At 41.2% G+C, this 26,567-nt stretch overlaps 1 protein-coding gene across 1 annotated transcript in view; it reads right to left on the bottom strand.

Moving 5' to 3' along the window:
- Positions 1-26,567, bottom strand: part of CACNA1G (calcium voltage-gated channel subunit alpha1 G) — a 407,319-nt gene that overhangs the window by 139,290 nt on the left and 241,462 nt on the right. The window contains exon 10 of the mRNA XM_070934658.1: positions 270-421. Coding sequence (XP_070790759.1) covers positions 270-421 — 152 coding nt within the window. The remainder of the gene's footprint in view (positions 1-269; positions 422-26,567) is intronic.

Genomic DNA, 26,567 nt, shown 5'->3' with positions numbered 1-26,567 from the left:
TATTTTGACTGGACATCCTTCAAATGAATTATAACTCCTAGAATTGTTAGCAGTTCCAGAGAACATACCATATACAACACATGAGTAAAAAAATCAAATATATTCAAAAATATTTCAACCCATTTTAAAAAAAAAAATCCCAGAGTTTTATTGCACAATCCAGTTGGAAGAAAGCAGTTTAAAATAAGGTGGCATTGGCATAAATAAATGGATTAAATGTTATGGATTGCAACTACTTATGGTATTTAAGAAAACTTGGTTTTAATTACCTGATTACTACAATGATTCCATCAAAGATATTGTAGGGATTTTTGATGTAACCAAACGGGCCATACACAAGAAGCTTCAGAAGCATCTCTAGGGCAAAGAGGCTAGTAAACACAATATTGCTGATTTCCAGAGCATTGGTGAGTTCTTCTGGCTGGAAAAAAAAATCAAGGATAAATAAAATTGTCAAGATTAATAAACAGTATGCTGTGAAATACCAGGAAATGTCTAGTCATGTAAGTTGTAACATTCATAAATATATCAGACAACCAAACAGAACGGGAAAAAATCTCTTGGGCCATCCGTTGCCTGTTTTTGCAGTGCTGGGAGCTTCTTTACCATTGTCAGAACTAATCCTAAAGCTCAAGACACAGTTGATATGATTTGCTTACTAAATCATATCCTTTTTCTTCCCATCGCCTTAACAATTTAATGACAAATCAGCAGTACTAAAGCAATGCCATTTCTCATTGTAGCAAACTTTTAAACCAGCCTGTTGCCAGAAAATCAGTGCTAGCTGAGGAGAGCGAAGGCACGCACAAAGCCTTGGAGGATGTAGTGCCTTGTGCTAAGACAATCCTGTTCTTGTGCTTCATACAACTGAGGAATAACAACCGAGGAACTGCAGAACTATCAACCCTACAGCTCTTGTCCTGTAGGGTGCTTTTTCAGGAGGCAACTGGACTTTCTGGTTTTTCTTTGAAGGTGTTTCACTTCTTTGGGACAATCATAACCTGGATGACTGAGAATCTCCATAGACCTACAGCCCTTGTATGAATAAAGGGTGGTTTTGCCAAGCAGCATAGAAAAAAAAAACATACACAGAACCTTGTGTATGTTTCTACATATTTCTATAGAACCTTGTGAACAAAATGGCTCCACAAAATGGCTGCTACAGCAAGAGCAACCAAATACAACTTTCCTTTTTTGCAGCAAAGCAAACTACAGCATATAATCCTGTTCAATGTTTTATCACTTGCTCTGATAAAAGGGGTTGCAATTAGCCATCTACATATTTTATATGCCCATCTCTATTTCTCTGTTTACCTCACCTCTAGTGAAAGGTGTTCAGGTGAAACAAGTATTATAAACATGCAGATGGTGTTTTGAATTTTAAAAATATCATAATATTGACATTTCAGCATTAAAAGGCAAAATAATTTAGCTCCCAACTTACTGATTGATAATGTAGTGAGATCTGAAGTTCCCAGGACAAACTCTGCAGAGAAGATATGAAACACTAACAGACCCCATACTGTCCAGTCCCACTTGGGTTCAGTTGATATTTTATAGTTTAAATGGTTCAGATTTGCAGCTTCACAGTTGCATTTAGGCTTTTACCAACACACTTTTTAAAAAGAAAAATATGTTAGTGTGTGCTTGAGTCTAACTGAATTTATTTGAACATAATTTATAATGCTGAACTGGGTCAACTTGATTGATGGCATTTCAGCACTCTAGGTTTCTGCAATCACCAAGCGCTTTGGGGGATGGGAGCATTAGACAGCCAAGTCCAGCTTTAAAGCATCTTTTGTGCACATCTAAATATCTTGGTTGGTTTTCAAGTGTTCTTATAAACTGTGCCTTTTCACCTGTTTGCCTCCAGTGCAACACTCCACCACAAAAAACTGGACAGCCAATCTGCTCTCTTGATATCTCTGGAATGTAACTGACAATGAATTAAGCTGGCATTTGCCAGAGGCTGTTGAGGCAAAGTCTTCCTAAAATTCACAGGAGGAAAGGCAACATCAAATCACATCCTAGAAAAAGATACACCTGCACACACAGTTAGGATCTTCTTGAAGTACTTTATGCCTCTTAGCTCATTTAAATAGGGTTTGGTTGCCTTGCTGTATGGACTGGCATCATTTGAACCTGGATTGCTCTGACTGTGGGACTCCTTCTACATCAATATTCTGACCTTATCTATATTCTGGAGGATCATCCTGCATTTTTCAGGTACTTCCATTCTTCCTCTTGGGAATGATTTGATGAAATATTGAAAATTTAGTCATCAAGTGAAGTGTAAGAGCAGATGACCTTCAAGATCGCGGTAACCCTATGGAGCTGCCATGCCTTGAAGAGCTGAGCTAGTAATGCTATTTCAGCTCTCGCTGCTCCTGGAAATGCACTTGCCACATCAGTGAGCAACGACTTCCTATGCCAGGAATGGAATGCAGAGATAAATAGCACTTAGCCATTGCAAGTCCATGTCAGGATTACAATCCTTTTCCGGGCTTTAAGTCAGGTTGCTTAAATGCTACCCAAATCAGTTGAGTTTAAGTTACAAGACTGAGTGCAGGATTATTTCCCATTTCTCAAAAAAAAAAAAAAAAAAAAAAAAAAAAAGAAAGAGAGAGAGCGGGGGGGGGGGGGGGGGCGGGCAAAAGGCAAAAGGCAAAAGGCTACAGCTCCAAACATGGATTTTTTGGCTCTTTAATAAAGGTCTGGGCAAAAGATATGCACAGTTATATAATGCCAACATGGAGAAAAGTGTTAATATTTTATTTTCGTCCTTCCAGTTCAGACCAAGCCAGCAGTTATCTCAATATACTGGAATCTGGCTACTTGTTTGCAGTTGGTTGTAGAGCCTTATCTTAAACAGTTTTTCTCAAATTCTGAGCCCCATCAAACATTCCAGCAAGGGAAGGTAAGTGGTGCTGGATGTGTTTTGTGAGCTGGAGAAGCATGGTTCTTTGCTGCCCAGCTGTATATATATATTTCATTCATTCACATTCAGAATACCAGTTCCAGTCCTAGACTTGGGAGATTGGAAAGGAAACACCATGTGTGTGATAGGCAATTCCCTAAAGCCATTTTGAGGGCCACTTTTGAACACCACAGTCCTGGTTGTTTCCCGTGTTTTTCTCAACTCCAAATGCCTTCACGGGCTTCCCAGCCTCCTGGCAAACCATTCTTACTCTTATCTTAGGTAGATATGCATATACAGGAGAGAGATACATGAATGGTTTTTTTTTTTTTTTTTTTACACAGAAGGCTGTTTAGGAAAGAAACAAAACTTAACACAAGCGCCAAGCCAGGCCTTGTTATTTTCATGGCTTTTCTACAAAACTGCAGACAGTGCAATTTGGAAACAGATTCTAAGCCTCTCCCTGCTCAATTCTCTGTGATTACGGTCTCCTCTGGGGCTTAGAGGTAAGAAGGAAGGTAGCCCTTATTAGTACATAATATTTATTTTTTCTTGCACATTCATACAGTGGGCGAGCTGCACAGTAGCAACATTTCAAATTGCCTTATTAAAACATGTACTTTGAAAGAGAAAATATCTTATTTACAATCTTGCTGGCACCAAGAGAGTTGGCTTGTAATTATTTTCATCCTGGAGACCATATTATTTCTGAAGCAAATACAGAAAGCTCATACAATAGAAATGCAAAATCTTCCTTTTAATCTGGTATCCCACTAATGAATAATGCATTCAAAGCTGCATGCCACTCAGCCTGGTATATGCCTTGGTGTTTTTTTAAAAAAAAATTCTTGGACCAAAATCACTTTTGCACTAGTCAAGCTTCATTCATGTGGTCAGCTTATATGTTCTTTGGTTGTGTAATTACATTGATGCTAAGAATGACATAATATCTGATTAACGGTGGTGCTAAATATTATTTTTGTTTTGCTCCACTAGGAAACTCTTCACTGCAATAAGAAAACTCTAAGCTGTTTTCTAAGAATGTCTCTGACCATGAGCACCTGCTTCTAACCATAATATGCCAAACTGATGAAATATGAGCTGTGCCCTTTTGTACTTGGGCCACAGCATCACCTGCAAGTTTACAGGTAGTCCTCGACTTATAATTGGTCACTTAATGACCATTTGAAATTACAACCAACTTGCCCAAGGGCTACATAAGACCCAGATTTGATGTTCTGATGGCTGCCATCATGTGATTGCATTTTGTGTGCTCAACAACTGCCCTGCATTTAGGCTCCTTTGCAGTATCCTGCAGTGACCACAATTTATGAAGGTATTTTTTTGCAGGAAACTGGCATTTATTTCCAGTTTCCAGCAAAAAAAAAAAAAAAAAAATGTCCATTAAGCACAAGGGATTCATTTAACAACTGCAACGTTTGCCTTATCAATGTGGTGTTCACTTTAGGACTACCATGTTCACTTAATGATGGCCACAAAAAAGTCATAAAATTGGGCACAGTCACATAGTGACCTGCTTAATGACTGGAATGACTTTAGGCCATAATTATTGGCTCAATTATGGTTGTGTCGAGGACTATCTGTATAAAGGCAGAGTATCATGACATCACCAGACAAAAAGTAAGGTAAAGGTAAAAGGTTTTTGACTATCCGACTGTCACCTTTGGTCATTTCTTGCGCCTTGCTATCCTCCACAATATTTATGCCACGGTCCCAGGATTCAAAAGCACAGGGCTCAAAAGCATTACGAGAAAGAAAGCTTTGACATTAGGTTCATAGAAATGCATTTACGTGGCAGCCTAGCTTGCTTTTAAATAATAATAATAATAATAAAGAAATTTTAAAAGGAAGAAAGGAATGTCTGCAGACATACTGGTGCCTGCAGTTACTTTGCTGGAAACCCTGATTCTTAAATGCCCAAACATTCCATCACTGCTGTTCTTTCCCCATTATGTGAGTCTATTTAATAGTACAATGTTATAAAAGATACGAGATAAACTATAGCAACAATTGCTGTGATAATGCTGTTGCTGCTGCTTCACCGTGCTCCTCATTGCCCTATTTTCACTGCAACTTGCGCTTTGAAACCGATGTCTCAGAACTCAATATTCAGAAGAAACAGCACAACAAAATTAACTAAAGGGCCACATACAACCGCAGTGCTTGCTTTGCCTTCTTCTAGATGAAATAATACTTTATAGCAACTAGAGAATAACTGCAATTTACATAATTCCAAGTACTAAATTATGCTAACTTGCATCCAAAAATATATTCAATGAGGCTAAACTAGGCCAATGTATTTGCTATCATACTGTTTTGTCCTTTTTCTTCTACCCCAGAAAGGATAATGGAAAAAACTTCAAAGTGCATGCATATCCACACATATTTAAAATCCCCAGGTAATAATAATCTTTTCATTTCAGCAAAGAGAGAAGTGTGTTCTATAACATGCAAAATTCAACATGCAAGTTACCTTACTGGGAGTTACCAGGTTGGGTCAATTCAACTGTACCAATCTAACACACACTTTTGCAGGGGAATAGATTTAGTTACATCTTCTGAGAAATCAAAATAACCAGATCCAAGGAAATACTCTGACTTTTCTTCTTCCTTTAGCTATTTTGGTATGTAACAATCTTATAGTAAAACTTATTCCTCTCCCAAAGTCTACTGGCAAATCAAATTTATTTATGGTGTAGTTGTTTAGCCTTCAGATATTTTTTTTAACGTAAATTTGAAAGTAAAATTAGATGTTATTTCTAGCTATCGGTTTCCAGAAAAGGGTGAAAGGGCCCTCTTTCACTCAGAAGCCATCTATGGTAATTTCAAGTTTAAAACCTAAATTCTGACCTCAATTAATCCAGCTACAGAGCTTCATCCAATAAACTTTATATGACAGCTTTCTTTCTGTTTGGACAAAAATGATTTTGCCAATGGTCTGCATCTAATTCTATGCTCCACATTCATCTTACTTCTTTACATAAGAATATATTTAAGGAAAAGTGTGTTTTGTAATCCCATGGTTGTCTGTATGTATCGCCAAAACTAGAGAAGCAGGTTTATCTAACCTGTCAACGAGATTTGCTGGGAGCCAGACTTTATTCGGCCTACCTCGACCAAGAGAAATCTAACATGCATTTTCTTCTATCCAACAGCTATACACCTTTATTAATAGGCTTTCCCACCTGGAATTTAGTCTGAGTTTTATACTATTCATAAAATTGAAAAGATGCATGTAATTAACTATTGAAATGAAACAAGAATGCTCTGAGGAGCATAGGTGGAAAAAAATTAGATTTAACAATAAAACGGAGTATACTTTAAAAAAAAATATGACCATGTTTATTTAGAGCTCCTAATTATGCCACTGTGGCTTTTTTTCCTGAAACAACTGCCAGGTAAAATTTGGTCTAGCATTGTTTTCATTCCATTATATGTCTACTGCCTTGCTTTCTCTCCCTCTCCCATTAGGCTCTGTCTCATTTCATATTGCAGATCTCTTATGTTCAACCTCCACTATAGCACTAATGAAATAAATTGTACGGCCTGCAAACACCCTAGCTTTGATACCTGCAGCATCCTGGAAACTGACAGTTTACTATTAGTACTTAGATTCAACAGCTTTCATATCAGATTTCTTAACAAAGACTGCAATCCCCTATATATCTATTTCTCTAGGGATAGTTTCTATACAGATTACTAACATTTCATTTCTGAGGAAATACTGAGAAAGAAAATGAGCTTGTCAGTCAGCTAATACCAACCAGTCCTCTCTATGAATATTGTTGTACTGATGGCTGGAGAACATTCCACATACAGGTAGGCCTTGATATAAACCACAATTGAAACTGGAAAAGTCATTTTTACTGTAAGTGGTGCAGTCATTAAGTGAGATGTCACATAACCAGGACTTTCAACCTTCCCTGCTGGCTTCTCCATTGACTTTGCTTGTGGGATGGCCAAAAATGGCGATCACATGACTATGCCTCAACACAATGGTCGTAAGCATGAGGACAGGTTATAAGCCACTTTTTTCAGTGATGCAACTTTGAACATTTATGATACGAAGGGTCATAATTCAAGGACTACCTCCATTTATTACATTTATATCTTTCCTATTGAAAAAATGGTACTCAAAACATTCCCTTTTCTATTTTGCCTTCAGTTTGGTTATGAAATAAGCTAATACGACCAGAAGATCTCACCTCTCTTTCTCTTGGCCCACAAGTTAGCTAATAATCTTTTTTCAATGTAGTTTACATTATTATCTTTTATTCATTAAACATGAAACTCAGTCAACTGAACATTTAAAAATGTGTCACAAATATGATTGACTGGTGCTAATGGTTGATATGAGTTGCTACCAGCGTCCTAGGTATCAACTAAGTATCTTCTTAAAATATATGATGTTCTGAGTAGTGCAGTTTTTTGCAGTTCCGCTGGTGTTATTGCAGGAAGCTGCAATTTCTTGATGTGTTTTGTAAAATTCTTGGACATGGTACCAAGTGCCCCGATGACAATGGGTACCACTGTTACATGTTTCATCCATAGTTTACATCATCATCATCATCATCATCATCATCATCCTCATCATCGGTTAATCTTTAGTGAGATTCACAGCCTTTGAGGCTGGTTAATAGCTCAGCAGCTCGAGTCCTAACCAAGGACCTAGGAACTGTTAAGGTATCGTCAGAGGATGTAAGCTGTTCCGAGTAAGGTGGTTTTTTGTAGAGTCAAAATGTTCAAGTCCGGTAAATTTAGAATTTCTAAATAGCGGGGTAGCCCTTTGGGTATTGCTCCAAGGGCTCCAATTACAATCGGGACAACATACAATTTCTTATTATTATATACACATGATTTTATACACATGATTATATACACATGATTATTATATACACATGATTTCTGATTATTATTATTATTATTTCATTAAACATGAAACTCAGTCAACTGAACATTCAAAAATGCATCACAAATACCATTGACTGGTGCTAATGATTGATATGGGTTGCTGCTAGCATCCTAGGTATCAACCAAGTACCTTCTTAAGATGTACCATGTTCCAAGTAGTGCAGTTTTTTTCAGTTCCGCTGGTGTTATTGCAGGAAGCTGCAATTTGTTGATGTATCTTATAAAATTCTTGGACATGACAATGGGTATCACTGTTACATGTTTCATCCATAATCACGTAGTTTCAATGGCCAGGTCATGATATTTCGTGATTTTTTCCAGTTCTTTTTCTTCGACTCATTTTTATTTTTATTTTATTATTATTATTATTGGTTAATCTTTAGTGAGATTCACAGCCTTTGAGGCTGGTTAATAGCTCAGCAACTCAAGCCCTAACCAAGGACCTAGGAACTGTTAAGGTATCGTCGGAGGATGTAAGCTGTTCCAAGTAAGGTGGTTTTTTTGTAGAGTCAAACTGTTCAAGTCCGGTAAATTTAGAATTTCTAAATAGAGGGGTAGCCCTTTGGGTATTGCCCCAAGGGCTCCAATTACAATCAGGACAACACACAATTTCTTTTTCCACAGTCGCTCAACTTCAATTTGCAAGTCCTGGTACTTTGTAATTTTTTCTTGCTGCTTACCTTCAATTTGTGCATTACCAGGTATTGCAATGTCAATGAACCATACTTTTTTCTTTTCAACTATTGTTATGTCAGGTGTGTTGTGGACCAAGTGCCTGTCAGTCTGAATCCTGAAGTCCCACAAGATCTTGAATTTCTCATTCTCTAAAACTTTCTCAACCTGATGTTCCCAGTGGTTTTTGCTATACTCAAATCCAAACTTCTGGCACAATTTCCAGTGAATGATTTTAGCAATGATCTTATTATTATTATTATTATTATTGTTATTATTATTGTTATTATTATTATTGTTATTATTAGTCAAAACAATGTGAATTTTAGTTGGTGTTGGCATTCATGCGCATTGATTTCTTCCCAGGAACCTAGGATGTCATATCAGCATAATACATGTGCCGATCCAAGCAGTGTGGCCTTTTACATTTGACAGATGGGAATTTTGTCAATGTGCAGATTTTCGAAGTGCCATCCAAGATTTGTTGGTATGGCACTCAAAGTGCTAATTATCATTGGGATCACCATGATTTGTTTATTGTCACAATCTTTAAATTTCAATTTTCATTTTGTGATTATGAATTGAAAATGTGTGCTTAAAGTCAACCAGATTGCTGAAGAAGAAGAAGACTGCTCAAAGTGCTTAGAAGAAAAAATGAAGAAACTTTAAGTTGGTAGAAACGCCTCATTCTCAGTAACTGTTATCTTTATTACAGATATTTATTAATCTATGTTTTTATAAAGCGGGTTAAATCTGGTATATATACAATATTTAAAATACCTATTCAACCATCTACAAATGCACACAATATTTTCCCAACATAGTGAAAATTTATTCTACCCTTTTCTTCTGCTTTTATATGCTCACCATCATGTTAAGTCATTTTCATGCTGAAATCATGTGTATTTTGAAGATAAATTTATTTATGACCCAGGCTACACACAAAGTAGAGATATCTGTCAGCCTTCCCAGGTATATTCGATAGGAAACAGAGGGTTGCTACTTTATGTCATGCCATCTCCTTTACAGCTTGAGAAATGTGGGAGGTTTCTTCTGAGCCTTTTCCCCCACCTGTTATGTAGCTGTGGAAATTCCCAAAACATAGATGCATGTTCATGTACAAAGCTTAATCCCAAAGGTCTTCTAAAGTGGCAGTTAATCTGTAGCTTTTAATGGGATAAATTAATAGGGAAATTATTAAATATCCAAGAACTTTATAGTACCTACATATTTAGTTTATTTACATTTAAATGAAAGGAAAAGGAATTAAATTTTGTCCCCAATGATTTCCTTGTCTTGAACTGGCTTATAATATGGAAATGGTGGTCCACCTTTGCTGTAACCATAGGCACTATCTGCATATCAGATTTTTATTATCTTTTGCCCAGTATTATTTGCTGTTGAGTTCTTTCTATACATACACATTTCCCCTTGTGGAATGTTGAGGTTCTGATTTCTTTAAAATCAACAAGTAATGATTTGTTTCTCTGAGAAAATGAGTTTATGCAATTATAGCCACCCATTTGCTTGCAATAAATGCAACTGCAGTCTGCTAAAAGGTTTGCTGGTAACACTGTGGAAAACACTCAGGTGTGTTCAAGTGGTATTTCAAATAAATAACTAAGATGGATGCATACCATGTCTGAGAAGAGGGATTAGATCCCGTTGCGAACCGGTAGTAAAGGTAAGTAGAATCCACCCCTGACTAAGCTTTTCCACCTCCAGGGAAAGAGAACATACCCCTTCAGAAGGCACTTTTTCCACTGGCTGACAGCTCTTACATCAGGAAAGTCTGAAATGTTGCTAAAAGCTGAAAAATAGGTGAAGCTCAGGAATAAAAATTTCATATCTGAAATTTTAAGCACTTAATGAACGTACTATCCAGCAAAAATTAGGAAACACATGCCAACCAACAGACTTCCTCCTGAGCAGTTCCATAATTCTGAAAAAAAAAAAATGAATATGTGCATAGTTGCCTATGTATCTGACAGGTCTCTAGAAAATAGCAATTTTAATCTGAATCTTTTAGATGTAATCATCTGGAAATGTCTACTATCGTTTCCGCTTTGTCAAATCCAAAACTTGTTAATTGGGATAGCTTCAAGTTCAAGGAAATTAAATTTGAGCAGTGAAGCCATGTTAACTGCTATTCTTTGGGCAACCTATGACAAATTCATTTTCTTCTAGTCCTCTAAAACTGTTTTACAGTTACAGGGCCCTAGTGTTACTGGAAATCAGACCAATTTTTAATTATTTGAACAGCAAATTACCTTTGGTGTCTAGAAATCCACTATCATTCAATCCCTTCCCACCCTCCTTACTTAATAAGTGTTTTAAATAAATGTACCACCCTGAGCAATCTAGGGATTTCTGACTCCAGATTAGACACTATCAGCTACTAAAGGTATTAACATGTTGGAAAAGTCCTTGGAAGTGGTCCCAATAGTCTAACCTGCTTCCCAATGCAAAGTCAATTACTGTATATGTGACATGATTGCAATATGCCTGTAGTCCTTTTCTTAAATAATTTCAGTGAAAAAAAAAGAGCATGCAAATGCGAGTAGATAAATAGGTACCACTTTGGTGGAAAGGTAACACCACTCTGTAATGTCATGCTGACCACATGGCTGTGGAAATGTCTTCAGACAGCGCTGGCTCAAAGGCCTTGAAATAGAGACAAGCACTATCCTCTATAGCAGGGATGTCAAACTCAATTTCATTGAGGGCCGCATCAGGGCTGTGGTTGACCTCAGGGGTGGGTGGGCATGGCCAACTGGGTGGGTGTGGCTGACTGGGTGGCCATGGCCAACTTGACACCACTCCCTGATTTTCCCTGGCCTGATTTTTCCTCTTCGCATTGGGTAGACCGGGCTGAAGCCAGGGTGGCCCGATCTTTCCTCTTTGCACTGGGTAAACCAGGACGGCCCCACGGACCTGATCTTTCCTCTTTGCCTTGGGTAAACTGGGCTGAAGCCAGGCTGGCCTGATCTTTCCTCTTCACACTGGGTAGACCAGGACAGCTCCGTGGGCTGGGTCTGACCACATCGTGGGCTGAATCCTGCCCACAGACCTTGAGTTTGACACCCCTGCTCTATAGTTAGCAGTGACTAGCAGAGTAAAATCCATAGGAACTCCTTTAGTTTTTTTCAGTGAAAAACAAAAAACCATTCCTTCCATCCACCAGTTCTGCTTTTGAAAACCTTGTATTCTTAGCAGAGGCTTCCTAGGGATCAGCTGAAATGCAATTTCTACCCATCAGTTCCAGTTCTGCCCTCAGAAACGACATAGTATAATAGCTCTTTAGATATTTGAAAATGATTTTCTCCACTCTCATCTTAAAATACTCCATCGTTACTCATACCATTAGGTTTCCAAACTAATTTTCATAGTGATTACCTTTCTCTGGTTGCCTATATTCTCCAACTGGGATGCTCAGAAGTTGACAAATACAATCTGATGAGCTAAGAAAAAAATATATAGCAAGAACAATAATGTAACTACTATACATTCCCAAAGACCACATTTGCACGTCAGTGCTGGATGATCCCCTCTAACAGCCAACTCGCTTCCTCTGTGTACCAGCAGAGCAGGAACCATGAGCCAGGATGAATCAATGAATCATCCATCTACCTTCTTTTTCAATCCTACCAGTGGAAGGATAGCTGGCAAGCTTTCACTTCCTTTCTAATTTCCTCTTTTCTTTTCTTTTGCCAGGGTGAGAACAGAACATACTCATCAAGATGCCTAATGTTATTTCCACCTCTATATTACAGTTTCTCCTAATGTAAAGAACATTGATGGTAACTTTTTTAAAAAATTCTGAAATGGCCACAAAAATGGAGAGGAATCCAAAACTTAGAAACTTACTGAAATCGATTGCATAGTGACCTGCTGGCACAGAGCGACCCACAGAACTGTAACAGTACTAGGCAGTCAACACACTTTTCGAAAAGAACAAAACGAAAGCCCAGCGGCTTGAAATGATTGGCGGTGGCTCTCTATTTCTCCCTCAACTGCAGTTGTATAGATGGCTTGTGACATGCTCACACTACAAACACAAATAATAAAGCAGGGGCAGCCTTTCCAAGTAAACACATTATATCTCATGTTGAACTGATTAACTTGTGCCCACTGAGCAGCAGTTGCATCTGGGAAAAAATATTAGCGCAGCAGGATCTTGGAAACAAAATGAGTCCCACCGCAGATTGTTTTTGCTGCTGATTCTTCTTCACTATTTTAAGAAAGGCTCTCTTGCATCCTCTGCCATCAAACAGTTTCAGTCTCTAAGATAACTTCGGAGCATTTTATATATATTCAACAATAAACTCTTATTCATTCAGGTTCTGCTTTTATTCACTGGTACCATGTCCCCAAAGACACCAGGAAAGGAGCTCCATTTGAGAACATCATCTTTATTTTTCTATGTCGCTTTCTATCAGCCCAGTATCTCTAGTTTGTTTTGCTGAAAACCTTAAGCCACACTTTACCCATTCATGCCTTACACTAATCAGTTGCTGAGTTTTCTTCAACATATTTGTTAATATTTGTTGTTTCTTCTCCTCCTCCTCCTCCTCCTTCTCTTCTTCTTTTTTGCCGGATTCATTTTTAATCTGCTTTTATTGCATTGTTGCAGGCTGACTAGAATTAGTTTTGTGACTGGAGTGGTCAAATAAATAAATACAGCATGGCCCAAATAGAGCTTTTGCTTTTTATCACTGAGCTGACTTAATTCGGATGTGGAATTTCTATCTTGAAAATATTTTATACCACTTTTTATAAGGAACCGAGGGGTTCAAGTGAAACTGAAAAGGAATGTAACAAAAATAGTTTCAAAAATGTTAGGTTTTTTATCTGGAAAAGCTGATATATGTGTGTGTGTGTGTGTGTGTGTGTGTATATGTATATATATGTATATGTGTGTGCATATATACATACATATATATATATATATATATATATATATATATATATATATATATATATATATATGATGAAATCAAGGTATTAGTCTATGGTAATGCAACAGCATGAGATACTGTGAGGGGGAAGGGAAGGGAGGGGAGGGGTGGCAGCTTGGAGAAATTTCCATTTCAATCCAGCATAGAAATGAAAACACTACAATAATTCTATCTGTGAGGTATGTTCTATCCATATAGTAAAGAACAATGCATTTTCCTATCCATATCAGTCTCAATTCTTGACTTTTAAGAGTCTCTATAATAGCTTATTCCTGGGATGTATTCAGACTTGAGATATTTGCATAAACAAGAACACAAAAAATGTTCTATGCTAAGAAGGAATCGTTTTCTCGTCTCATGTGATTTTGCTGTCATGGAATTTGGGAGATTGTTACCGCCTCTTGGTGGGACAAGCATTTAACAATGTCTTGAAAGAGGCTATTGTGCACTGTCATCCTAAAAGAGCATCCTGGATCTTGTGATCTTAGATAATTATTGTTAGGTTTCCAGCCTCCACTTGGTGGGATGGTTTTTGAGACACTGGTGGCAAACCAACTTGCACCACCTTTGAATTATTTGGATTATTTATTTTCAGTGAAGGTTCAGTCTTGGATTTGGGACTGAGACAGCATTGATCACTGTCTTGAATGACCTGGGCTGGAACCTGAACGGGGGGGGGGGTAGTATCTTCTCTTGGTACTTTTAGATGTCTCAGAATATTGCTGAACCACTTGCTCAGTGATCACCAAATTAAAAAACAAACAAATCTTCGGGAAAGAAATCTAGAAAGATGTAAGTGGAGAGTGGGATAGAGAAATAGAATGCAATAACCTGATAGTAATAATAGTTGAAGCTTACATTGCATTACTTTATCACAGGTATGATCTATACTTCACTTAGGTGTCATAAAGATTATGGGAAGAGCTTCTTAGTTGTCTCCTCCAAAAACCAAGTTGTTTTCAACCACTAAGATCCCAGGCCCTTTGTGAACATATGGGACCTTATAATTTACAGAATGGCATTTACAAATTCATAAATAAATATTGCCTGAAGATTCAAAGTGAAAGACATCAGTGACATTTGCTGGGCTCAAATCCAGAAACAAGCTAAGGGTTTTAATGACAATCATGTTAAAAGAGAAATAACAATTAGAAACCCTTTATTTTTTCCTTGCTCATCTTAAATCCCAAAAAGAGAAAGACTCATTTCTAAAGACCCTTTGGGTCATTCATTATTATCCTCTTTTGCTTTTACTATGAAAAATGACCTATGAGAAAATGAGGGGTCTATAGAAGTCTCCTTTGGGGTTGAAAGCTGTTTGGTCAAAATTCAGTCCCTCATATGGCCTTGCTTTGACTTAAAATTCATTAGATTCTGGTTCCTGCTGCTCTGGCAGGTAATTCAAATTTAAGTGTCAAAAATGAATCTAGCTGCATTTATTTATTATTTACAATTGCATATCCTGCTTTAGGCATTTAATAGCACCAAGCAAAAGAGTGCATACATTTTCCAGAACATTTCATTAGCAAAATATTACGAATATGCAGAATCCAAAAACTAGGCTAAATCTTCAGCCATAAGGGAGGCACTTAAACTACCAATATCATCAAAAGGATGATAATAGCCTGATTGCAGAAGTCCTTGACAAATTTCTGATCTCAATTATAGCCACTCATCTAGGACAAAAAATAATGGTTGCCCATCTCCGTTCTGAACACATAGAAGCCTCTGTCCTGTCTCTGTTCTGTCTGCTGCCATGAGCAAACGATGTGGAGAACAGAATTAAAGCTATGTATGTTTCAATCTTTCAGGCACTGAAACCGAAGAGCAATTTCAGAGCTGTAAGTAAAACGTACATAAAGCGAAAGTGCATAATTCTGGTTCAATGGTGATTAAAAAGTTTCTTGTGATGTTTTTTAAAGTGTTGATATCTTATTTAAACCCAATTGATGTATTCTGGTGGGGGGGAGTGAAGGCTGCCCTATGGTATCTCTTCTCATCATTGTGTCAGATCTGTCACCTGCTGTTCCAGCCGTGCTTCAGTAGATGCCAGTCTGCCATACACACCAGGGAGCAGAGAGCTGAGGGGAGGCAAAGGGTGCTTGGATAAGGGGAATCAGAACCGCTCATCGTGCCATCCCATGAGAGCCGCCCATTGGTCCAAAGTCATACCATAGAATGCAACACTCTCCAGCCCACCAAGCCAGGGACTGTTACCTAAATAATTTGTTTGAATGTAATTGGACAAGGGGAGTTATCCAGGGAGAAGGTGGGGAGAAGGGAAAAGTTAACTATGCTTTGAGCGCGAAAAATCAGATTCAGCTTTGCTATGTTGTAACCACTTGGCTTTAGTAAAGTGTACTTTCACTAATGATGGAGTTGAGTCTTTCTTTTCTAACTGACCAAGTTGGAACGGCTGACATGCTGATATTACATAAATGAAAAACTCATTAGGGCATGAGTGCAACAACCAGTGAAGCCAATAGAGCTGTGGATGAGAAAATACAAATGTCGATCTTTCTAGTCCCATCGCGAGGGCCAAGTTGTTGGCATCCATTCACCTCTAAACTGTTTGGGGCTGATCTTCCCCCAAGAACCCTTACTTCTTTGAATCATCTGAGCACAATGTCTTATAGCTGCTGCAGTAATTTTCAGATGTCTTCTGTTTACACACAGCAGGTGAACTGCTGGTTGAAACACACAGCGAACCACAGGAAACTCATAACATTGGCCAAGCCTCACAAAATCAAGGCCATTTAAAAATAAACAAATAAATAATGTACTGTAGTTTTTTATTAGTTCAACAGACTTTTCATTATGACTGTGTTCTGCCCCAGCTCCAGATTTCCGAGGATATTGACACACACCAACGGTCCTTATCAAATTTATTAAGTAGCAAGAATAAACAAGACGGGCAAAGGTTGGCAACCAGCCCAGAAAGCAAGATATGATAAACCAAAATACTCTGATTATAAATACGAGTTGTTTCCAGCAAGAAAGCACTAGCTGTGTGCGACTTAAATAGGCTAAGGGAGTGGCCTATTATCCTCAAGCCCTACTCTCGAGTAGACCTCCTCCTCCTGAGTAGCCATTCCTGCCTTTTGGCAGCCCTGCATGCTCGAGCATTGAGGAGAGGCTCCTCCACTTCGCTCTCTCCACTTGAAGGAACCTCTGGAGTTTCTGCAGGCCCTGGCTGAGTCTCTGCCTCTGGCACCACATCCTCTCAGCCTCCTCGCTGTCCGACACGAGCCCTGGCTGCGCAGGCTGCTGCGCGACACCACACCAGCCTCCTCTTTGTCGGGATCAGCCACGATCCGCGCAGGCCTCTTGCGGGACACAACAGACTGGCACTCTGAATGAATTAGCATTCTTTCTCTTCCCCAATATTTATATCCAGTATATTTCTTTTAATTCATTCCTCTTCAATCTACCATGGGTTTAACACAGAACAATGAAGTCACCTGAAATAATATTAGATCAATAGCGCCGTTTATTTCCTGATTTCAGTCAACACTGTGATCTCACCCATTACCCCATTTCAAGAACCTCCTTTTAGCAGCCACACAGTAGACGACTAAATTAAACATAAAATTAAGTCCACCACTTCTAGGCTTCTAAATTACACTCAATTGAAACTAATGGCATAGATCATCCATAAAGACATTGCTTCTGGCTCATGGCACAGATTCAAGCACAGATGTCTTTAAGAATCACTGCATTTGATTGCCGGGGTTCTTTGTCAACATAGTCACTCAAATGAAGGAACTTTTCAAAAGAAAGAACTGAGATTTCCAGAAGATATTTCTTCCTCACCAGAAAGAAAGAGAGAGAGAGAGAGACTCTTCCCACTCATATTCTGTTACGTGCGCATGGTTGAGGTGCTGCAGTAATCCACTTGGCTCTATTTCAAATGCAGAGAAGATATAGCCATGCTGTTAATGTGAGCTATTACTCCATGCTTTATGTCCAATTCTATCCTATTTGTTTTCTTTCCAAGGAAAATTAGAAATGGGCAGCTATACAGAGAAACTCATGTGCAGGCTGGACAGCGGGGGCGTAGAGAGAGAATAAGCATCTGATTTTGCCTTCTATTGCAGATGTCTGCCTGCATTGCATTACACTCGGTGGAATGCTGTTTTCTACAATAAACACAAACCAACACTTACATCCCAGACTCCTACTATAATGCACCACAGTTGAAACAACTGTTTTTTTTTTCTTTAGAGAACAGGAGAACCTAATTCATGCACCTACATTATTTGAGGATGCAGGAATCTCTGAGACATTTCCTGGAATTCCCACAGGTATCTGGCAGATAAATTTAAAAGGCTGCACAATAATAAAGAGACAGCCTCATCATTTCAATAGCATATTTACTTTAGAGAATATAGAACTGATTTAAACCACTATACCCCATTATATGCATTGTGAGCCTTGGTGGTTAGAATGCTGTACTGCAGACTAATTCAGCTCACTGCCAGGAGTTCGATCCTAACCAGCTCAAGGTTAACTCAGCCTTCCATCCTTCCGAGGTCGGTAAAATGAGGAGCCAGATTGTTGGGGGCAATATGTAAACAGCTTAGAGAGGGCTGTAAAAGCACTATGAAGTGGTATATAAGTGCTATTGCTATTTCTACATACACAGAAACAGTGAAATGCAACTATTATAAAGACATCAAAATATCAGAATGATAACTTTATACATTTATAAAGATGTATAAACTTTATAAACTTTCCAAAGTCTCAACATCTTTTTTTTGAAATGTGGTGACCAAAATCTCCTTCTTGATGTTCTGATGTTGTCTGGGGTAGCATTTTAAAAAAAATCAGATGCTTTTGAGAACTGAATTGTCACACAGTAAACGTAAATCTGAGGATTTATAAACTCCCTCACTATTTAATATTTGTTTCACACAGCACATAGATGAGAATGTCTGGAATTAGGCAGGTTAAACTGTCGTCATCACACAACTCCAGATCTTCCTTTTTAACAAATATGCTTCTACAAAGACTGGAAAAAATCCCAAATGTTTTAGCTTCATATCCCTTTAACATTAACAAAACTACACCCAACATGATCCAAAAGAGATGAGACAGAAAGGCCCCAGAGACCCAAATGATAATGCCCACTTGGCATTCAAAACTTTCTTGTTATAATTAATTTTTTTAAAGTGAAAAAGCCCAACTGGATATGAAACTATTTCCATGGCAACAAAGGATTCCAGGGAAAATATAGAAAGAAGGAATGGGGAAGGCAAAAAGGGTGACTTTAGCTATTTCTCAGCAGTCACCAAACAGCATTTATTGGCTCATCAATTAAAGATTTAATTTAAAAATGAATTCCAAAATGTTAACAGTACCAATAAAGAAAAGAAAGAACAGTCTTGTCTTTTTCTGCCACTAGAATTATTGCCACTCCATGAAAATGTTCTGGATAGAGTAAAACGATTGAAACAAAAAATTAAATTATTTGTATACTCGCCCAGTTCACAAATAATGACTGCAGGTGATTTACCTAAAAACAGAAAATCCAATAACCAAATATACTAAGTAGTACAACTGAGGTGAGGGGACAGTGGACTTTGGACCTCGGATTCTGGATGCCCCCACTTTATTTGCTCCCTTTTGGACCTCTTATTTTCCATCTGACCCTTGGGACATGGGCACTTATCCTCTGTATACGGCAAGATGTATACGGCAGCTGACCTTCTTGTTCTGCGAGACTCCCCCCCTCTCGCAGGATTGGCCCTCCACTCTATCGAGGGCCTACCTCGATGACGGATTTTGGAATCCCGAGAGGTGGCATGCGGCGAAGAGGGGGTTGAGGGGTTTTTTAAAATTGTCATTTGCCAATCTTTTAAGGGGTTTTGGGAGGGGGGAGGGTTGTTTGGCAAAGGATAGGGAGGGTGATTTGTTGGGGAGGGGACCAGGCCCGGCACAGGGTCGCGCTAGGGGAGGTGCGGAGCGGGGATCGGAGGGGGTTGGTGCTGGTAGGGAGGAGGGCGATGTCATCAGGACCGTAGGTGGGAGGGGCAGGTATGGTGGGAGCAGGGGGCCATATCATGTTGTGGGGGCACGTATCCGCTGTCTTCAAGCGGTGACGTGCTCCGGCCCCCAGTGCTCTTCTCGTTCCCTGGGTTGTCCGGAGTCTCAGAGCCTGGGTCTTAGGCTGATGCTGTGCAATGCCAGGTCCGTGTCTAATAAAGCCCCCCTCATCTGTGAGCTGGTTCAGGAGGGGGGAGCGGACCTGGCGGGTATTACTGAGACCTGGTTGGGCCTGGAGGGGGGGGTCCCCCTCGTAGAAATGTGCCCACCGGGTTTCCGCGCATTCCATCAGCCAAGGGCCCAGGGTAGGGGTGGGGGGGGTGGCGGTTATTGTAAAGGAAGGTCTTGATCCTAGGGAGGCCACTGTACCTCAGATAGCCGGTTGTGAGTCTCTCCTTGTGAAGTGGGGCCATGGGAGGCAGATGGGCCTGCTGGTTACGTACCTGGCTCCTTGCTGCGTGGCAGCGGCCCTGCCCGAGCTCCTCAATGTTATAGCCGGGGTGGTGGTTGATACCCCCAGGCTTTTAGTCATGGGGGATTTCAACCTGCCGTCCATCGGTGAAGCATCTGAGGCGGCTCGGGAGTTCATGGCTTCCATGACGGCCATGGACCTGACCCAGTTAATTCAGGGCCCCACTCACATAGGAGGAAACACGCTGGACTTGGTTTTCGTCTCTGGTCAGTGGTTGAATGGCTTAGATACAGGGGATATAGTTATTGAACCCTTGTCATGGTCAGACCATTCTCTCCTTAGACTTGACTTCCTGACCGCTATGCCCCACCGCAGGGAGGCGGAACCAATTAGGTGGTTCCGCCCCAGGCGCCTGATGGATCCTGATAGGTTCCGAATGGAGCTTGGGCCATTTCCTGAGACTCTGGCACGCGACTCGACTGAGGACCTGGTGACCGCCTGGGATAGGGCGGCCGCTGGTGCTTTAGATCGGGTCGTGCCTTTGCGGCCTCTGACCCGGCGCCGAATCTGCCCAGCTCCTTGGTTCTCCGAGGAGCTGAGGGGGATGAAACGCCGGAAAAGATGCCTAGAGAGTAGTTGGAGGGCCAGTCGCTCCGAATCTGACCGTACACTAGTGAGGTCTTATATCAAGACCTACTTAGTGGCGATAAAGGCGGCGAAGTGTAATTACTTTTCCGCTCTTATCGCGTCGGCAGAAAATCGCCCAGCTGCCTTGTTTAGGGTGACTCGCTCCCTTCTCCATCTGGGAGCGCGGGAAGACCCCTTGCAAGGTCGTGCTGAGGATTTTGCGCATTATCTGCACGATAAAGTCGCTCAGATTCGGGAAGGCTTGGACTCCAACTGGGTAGGTACGGGCGGGTTGTCCGAGGTCTGTCTTGAGACGGTTATCTGGGATGAGTTTGACCCTGTGACTCCCGAGGACGTGGACAGGATGCTGGGGAGGTTGAACGCAACCACATGTTTATTGGACCCGTGTCCCTCCTGGTTGGTGCTGGCTACCCGGGAGGTTACACGAGGCTGGCTCCAGAGGATTATAAACGCTTCCTTGAGTGAGGGGTTCTTGCCTCCCGCCTTGAAAGAGGCGGTGGTGAGGCCCCTCCTCAAGAAGCCCTCTCTGGACCCAGCTGTTTTAGCAAACTATCGTCCAGTTTCCAACCTTCGCTTTCTGGCGAAGGTTGTTGAGAGTGTGGTTGCGCGACAGCTCCCCCAGTACCTGGAGGAAACCGTCTATCTAGATCCGTTCCAGTCCGGCTTCAGGCCCGGGTACAGCACAGAAACGGCATTGGTCGCGTTGGTTGATGATCTCTGGAGGGCTCGGGACAGAGGTTGCTCCTCTGTTCTGGTCCTATTAGACCTCTCAGCGGCTTTTGATACCATCGACCATGGTATCATGCTGCGCCGGTTGGAGGGGTTGGGAGTGGGAGGCACTGTTTTACGGTGGTTCTCCTCCTATCTCTCCGACAGGTCGCAGTCTGTGTTGGCTGGAGGGCAGAGGTCGACCTCAAGGCACTTGGTTTGTGGGGTGCCACAAGGGTCGGTCCTCTCGCCTCTCCTGTTCAACATTTATGTGAAGCCGCTGGGCGAGATCATCCGTGGTTTTGGGGTGCAGTGCCATCTGTACGCTGATGACACCCAGCTGTACATCTCCACCCCAGACCACCCCAACGATGCCCTTGAAGTGATGTCCCGGTGCCTGGAGGCGGTGCGGGTCTGGATGGGGCGGAACAGGCTCCGACTCAATCCCTCCAAGACTGAGTGGCTGTGGCTGCCGGCGTCCCGATATAGTCAGCTGGTGCCATCGCTGACTATTGGGGGCGAGACATTGGCCCCCACGGAGAGGGTGCGTAACTTGGGTGTCCTCCTGGACGCACGGCTGTCCTTAGAAGAGCATTTGACGGCCGTGGCCAGGGGGGCTTTCTATCAGGTCCGCCTGATACGCCAGTTGCGCCCCTTTCTGGATCGGGACTCCCTATGCACGGTCACTCATGCCCTCGTTACTTCCCGCCTTGACTACTGTAATGCTCTCTACATGGGGCTCCCCTTGAGGAGCACTCGGAGGCTCCAACTGGTGCAGAATGCGGCCGCGCGGGTACTTATGGGGGCGGCATGGCGCTCCCACGTGACACCTCTCCTGCGCGAGCTGCATTGGCTTCCAGTGGTCTTCCGAGTGCGCTTCAAGGTGTTGGTTCTCATCTTCAAAGCGCTCCATGGCTTAGGACCCAGTTATTTACGAGACCACCTTCTGCCTCCGATAACTTCCCACCGGCCAACACGCTCCCACAGAGAGGGTCTCCTCGGGGTGCCGTCTGTCAGGCAATGTCGGCTGGCGACCCCCCGGGGAAGAGCCTTCTCTGTGGGGGCACCCGCCCTCTGGAATGAGCTGCCCCCAGGGATATGACTAATCCCGGATCTCTGGACCTTCCGCCGGGCCCTGAAGACGTTTTTATTTCAGCAAGCCGGGCTGGGTTAAAAATTTTTAATTGGTGAATTTTATGGGTAACGGGGTTTTAAATTGGAGAAGCCTAAGATAATTTAATTCTGTTTTAATGTATTTTAATATTTGTATTGTGTGTTTTTAATTTTGGCTGTTCACCGCCCCGAGTCCTTCGGGAGAGGGGGCGGTATAAAAATTTAATAAATAAATAAAATAAATAAAAATAAATAATGGGACTTAGGGCACATGCCTTTTTGGTTGTGGCAGCTGCCTGGTGGAATGATCTCCCCCCCCCCCCAGTACCACAAGATTCAATGTCCAACCATATTAATCTTAAAAAAGACTTGGAACACCTGGATGTTTCCGCAGTGTTAGGGCAGAATGTTAGATGAACTTGTCCTTGGAGATGGAGTAATATGTTGTTATGGCCTGATTGGGAGAAATATTTGGGCTATAGCAACATGAAAGGCAAGTTACTATGAAGTTATCAACTACAGTTGTAAGTTTACAAAGAATAAACTTCAGTATTTGCAGCTGTCCATCTGGCCTCTTCTGACTATGCTAAGCATGCTTAATGTTCCCAGCTGATGCAAAGCTGCACCAGGGTGTAGTAACACTATAGCTGTTCTTATCTACACTCATTTCATTAAAGGATCTTGATGGACAGCCTATTGCTTAGTCACTTTTTAGAGCTATGCCAGTTACTGTTGGGTTGGTTGTATTAATTAATCATCCCATCCAATTCCATCTAGATTGTGCTATAAAAAGCCATATCTAGCATTATGTTGGAGGGAAGCAATCCTGCATCTCCAGCTATCAGACCTGGCCATAGCTTGCTGGAACTGTTTTATGCTGAGGGAGTAGTCATCTGACCACTAGGAGTAACGGAAGAAGGAGCTACCACTCACCACTATGCATGTTTCAGTTTATAACAGGGTGTTACACCTGAACTTTAACTATTTTCTTCCTTCATTATTTTTTCCTACCCAGACTGGGATAAAGGAGAAGCTATTGATTGTTTACTTCTATTTTATTTGTTGTGTAACACACACACAAAATCAAAAACATATTATTTGGACTGTACATATCTGGACATCTGTTAGAAGGCAATACAGGGTTTTCTGTAAAGTTCTGGAGTTGGTCTGATAGCCCTAATGATGATTATCAATACTATCATCTATTTTTTTTCATTCTTTTTTATTTGCCATTCCTCCCCCCACCTTTGCTGTAGCTATTTTTCTCCCACCAAGCAACTGCTAAATATGCCTTCTCTTCAGATTATTAGCAAACTTGCATGCATTGTCATACCTGCTATATTTCAGCCCTCTTCAGAAAATTTGAGAACTCTACCGGATTCTTTACTCTCCTATGAAAAGGTACCGGCAAATGGCCATGCATTTGAAGAAAACCTTGCCTTTTCTTCAATATATAGAACATTGTGCATACTATAAAATGAGTCTTGCCATGTTATAAATAGAAACCAAATCCACAGCTCCCATACTTGCTCTCTCCAAATTCCCCCTCTGTGGGATAATGGATTTCTACTAATACGCCTCTTGCTGTCTTCCCTAATCTGGTATCCTCAAGATGTCTTAGCTGAGAACTCTGGGAGTTGAAATCTCAACTCTAGAAGAGTTGAAGGCATCAACTTGGGGCAAGTTAAAGGCTTTCTCTATATAATTGTATAATTTCTCTATACAATCTACTGGTTCTGTTTTTCCTTTTAACAGAACCAGTTAAAGACTAGACAACCAGTGGTGGGTTCTAACCTGTGTTATCACCAGGGCACATGCATTGAATTTCGAAAGAGCTGAGGCATGGCAATACGCTCTGCCGTGCCTTACAGCTGGGCTAAAAACGAAGGAATAAAGGTAGGTATAGCGGGGGGCGGGGGGGAGGGCCCAGCTGATGGTCGGAGCAAACCACGTCAAGATTTTCACTACCGCTGTCCCGAACCGGGGAGAACTGGTAGCAACCCACCACTGTAGACAACCTATGACCCATTGGGTCGTCATTTCAGAGATGTTTCCTTACCTAAACATAGAAACAGAATCACCAAGAGCAAAAAAGCAATGGGAGTGGGAGCGGCTTCCAACTTTCTATAGGTTTGACCATGGGTGACTGCCCTTTGGCAGCTGCTGATGGAACCCAGTGTCTGGAGGGCTAGAATGGAATCAGTCTAACTCAGTGATTCCCAACCTTTTTTTGGCCATGCCCCACCTAAGCATCTCTAAAATCCTGATGCCCTCCCCCACCGTGACATATAATTCTTACTTTACTCAAAAAGTGAATTCTACTTACGTGGAGGAAACCTAAAAGGCCATTAATTTGGTTTAAACAAGATTCAAATTGCCCCCATTAAAAATCAAACTGCCCCCCTGTGGGGCGTGGGCCCCATGTTGAGAACCACTGGTCTGACTGATCTCCAGTGGTTGAAGAAGGAGCCGGTCTCTCAGTCTCTGGAGGGCTAGGGGAGGACTGGTTGACTGAACCTCCAGGTGGTGGCATGGCAGGGTAGCAGCACTGAAGCAACCTCCATTTGTCAAATTTCAATCCCATGGGTGTTATGGGTCCGGAATTTTGGACACATTTTGTAAATTAGCCCATTTGAAGTACCCTGGCTCAAAAATGGTTGCCCTATAATCATCATTTTGCCCAGTTATAGGTTACAGACACAAGAGTTTTAGTTGTATATAGATGCCATTCTAAAAAAACCATAATTATTCATGCATTTGGTATGTTTTCCAGCAGAGCCTTTTCTTTCATTTTTTCTTTCTTTCTCTGGTACTGATCCCTCTGATTTCTTTCATTTTTCAACCCTTTTTTAAAGAATGCAATCTCTGAAAATGACACAATATATTTTGACAATAATCCACTCTATGTGAAATAAAATATTTCCAAGCTAGGCTCTGGATATCTCCTCTTAAAGTCCCCAGAGGATGCAACCACATTTAAACTGGGCCATCAAGTTTCTTCTTGAGCAGATGGGAAAGGAAAAGAGAATCTTAAGCTCATGTCACTCACTACCAGCGAGTTATGTTAACAACAGCTAGTGTTGATAAAGAGTTGTGCTTCATACATCTGCCATTTCAGATTATTTTTAAAATATGCCTATTTTTCTCCTTTGCAAAATTGACTAATTTCTTTACCATTTTTTTTTAGAAAAGTCATAGCCAAGACACATAAATTTCATGTCCCTATCACAGGTTTCCCTGTATGCTCCATCCCATCCATTTTGAAGATCAGCTGTCAACCAGTGCAGCTCACAGAGCAGCGTCAGCACTTCAAACTGCATTTACTCTAGTGCTGACACAAGAAGGAGAAGGGAGGCGTCTGGAAAGGGACATTTGACTTTTCACCTACTTATTTTCCCTGGAGATAATATCCCCTAGGAGATGGGATGGGAGGGGGAAATTCCGTTGAGTTGGAGTAGTAGATTAGGGGTAGAATGACTTGGAAGATGGCCAATGAGTGCAGGGGAGTGGGGAACGGAAAGGGAGGGTTTTCGGTCTGGAAGTCAGTGTTGGCTTCTATGGAGTCAGATCTAGAATGTTGTGCTTAATAAATAGGAGTTTTTCTTCAAAGACTTTGTTTGAAATGCAATTTATTTGAGACGACTTCGAAACCTGACAGCAGAAGTATAACATGCACCGTTCCAGGAGCATACATCACTGACCAAGACGCTGCATTCTGTACTAGCTGAAGCTTCTAGATACTCTTCAAGGGCAGTCCCATGTAGAGCACATTGCAATAGTCCAGTGTGAAGGTGATTAGGACATAAATGACTGCAAACATGGCCTGCTCATCCAGGAACAGGTACAATGGTGATCCAGGAACAGGTGTACAACAGGCAAAGGTCCTCCTCGCCATGAGTGCCAACTGTGAAATTTAGGAGGATCTACAGATTTCACACTGGGTCTGTCTGGGGCTGTACAACTTCATACAGCTCCAAAGATGGTATTGTCCTGGAATCGGTGGTCCCCAAAATCCAGACCCACTCAGTCTTGCCAGAATTCAGCTGTTGTTCCCCATTCAGACTCTCATCCCTTCTGAACACTGGGATAATATGTCCATGGCATCACTTAATTTTCCAGGGTTGGAGATACATATCAAATACACAATGCAAGATCTGCTAAA

Source organism: Pituophis catenifer, unplaced genomic scaffold (assembly GCF_029215685.1).
Source record: "Pituophis catenifer annectens isolate HBS135680 unplaced genomic scaffold, rPitCat1.0.hap2 SCAF_2, whole genome shotgun sequence".
Lineage (NCBI taxonomy): Eukaryota > Metazoa > Chordata > Lepidosauria > Squamata > Colubridae > Pituophis > Pituophis catenifer.
The sequence above is the reverse complement of the archived record's forward strand: the minus strand, read 5'-3'. Positions and strand labels throughout refer to the sequence as shown.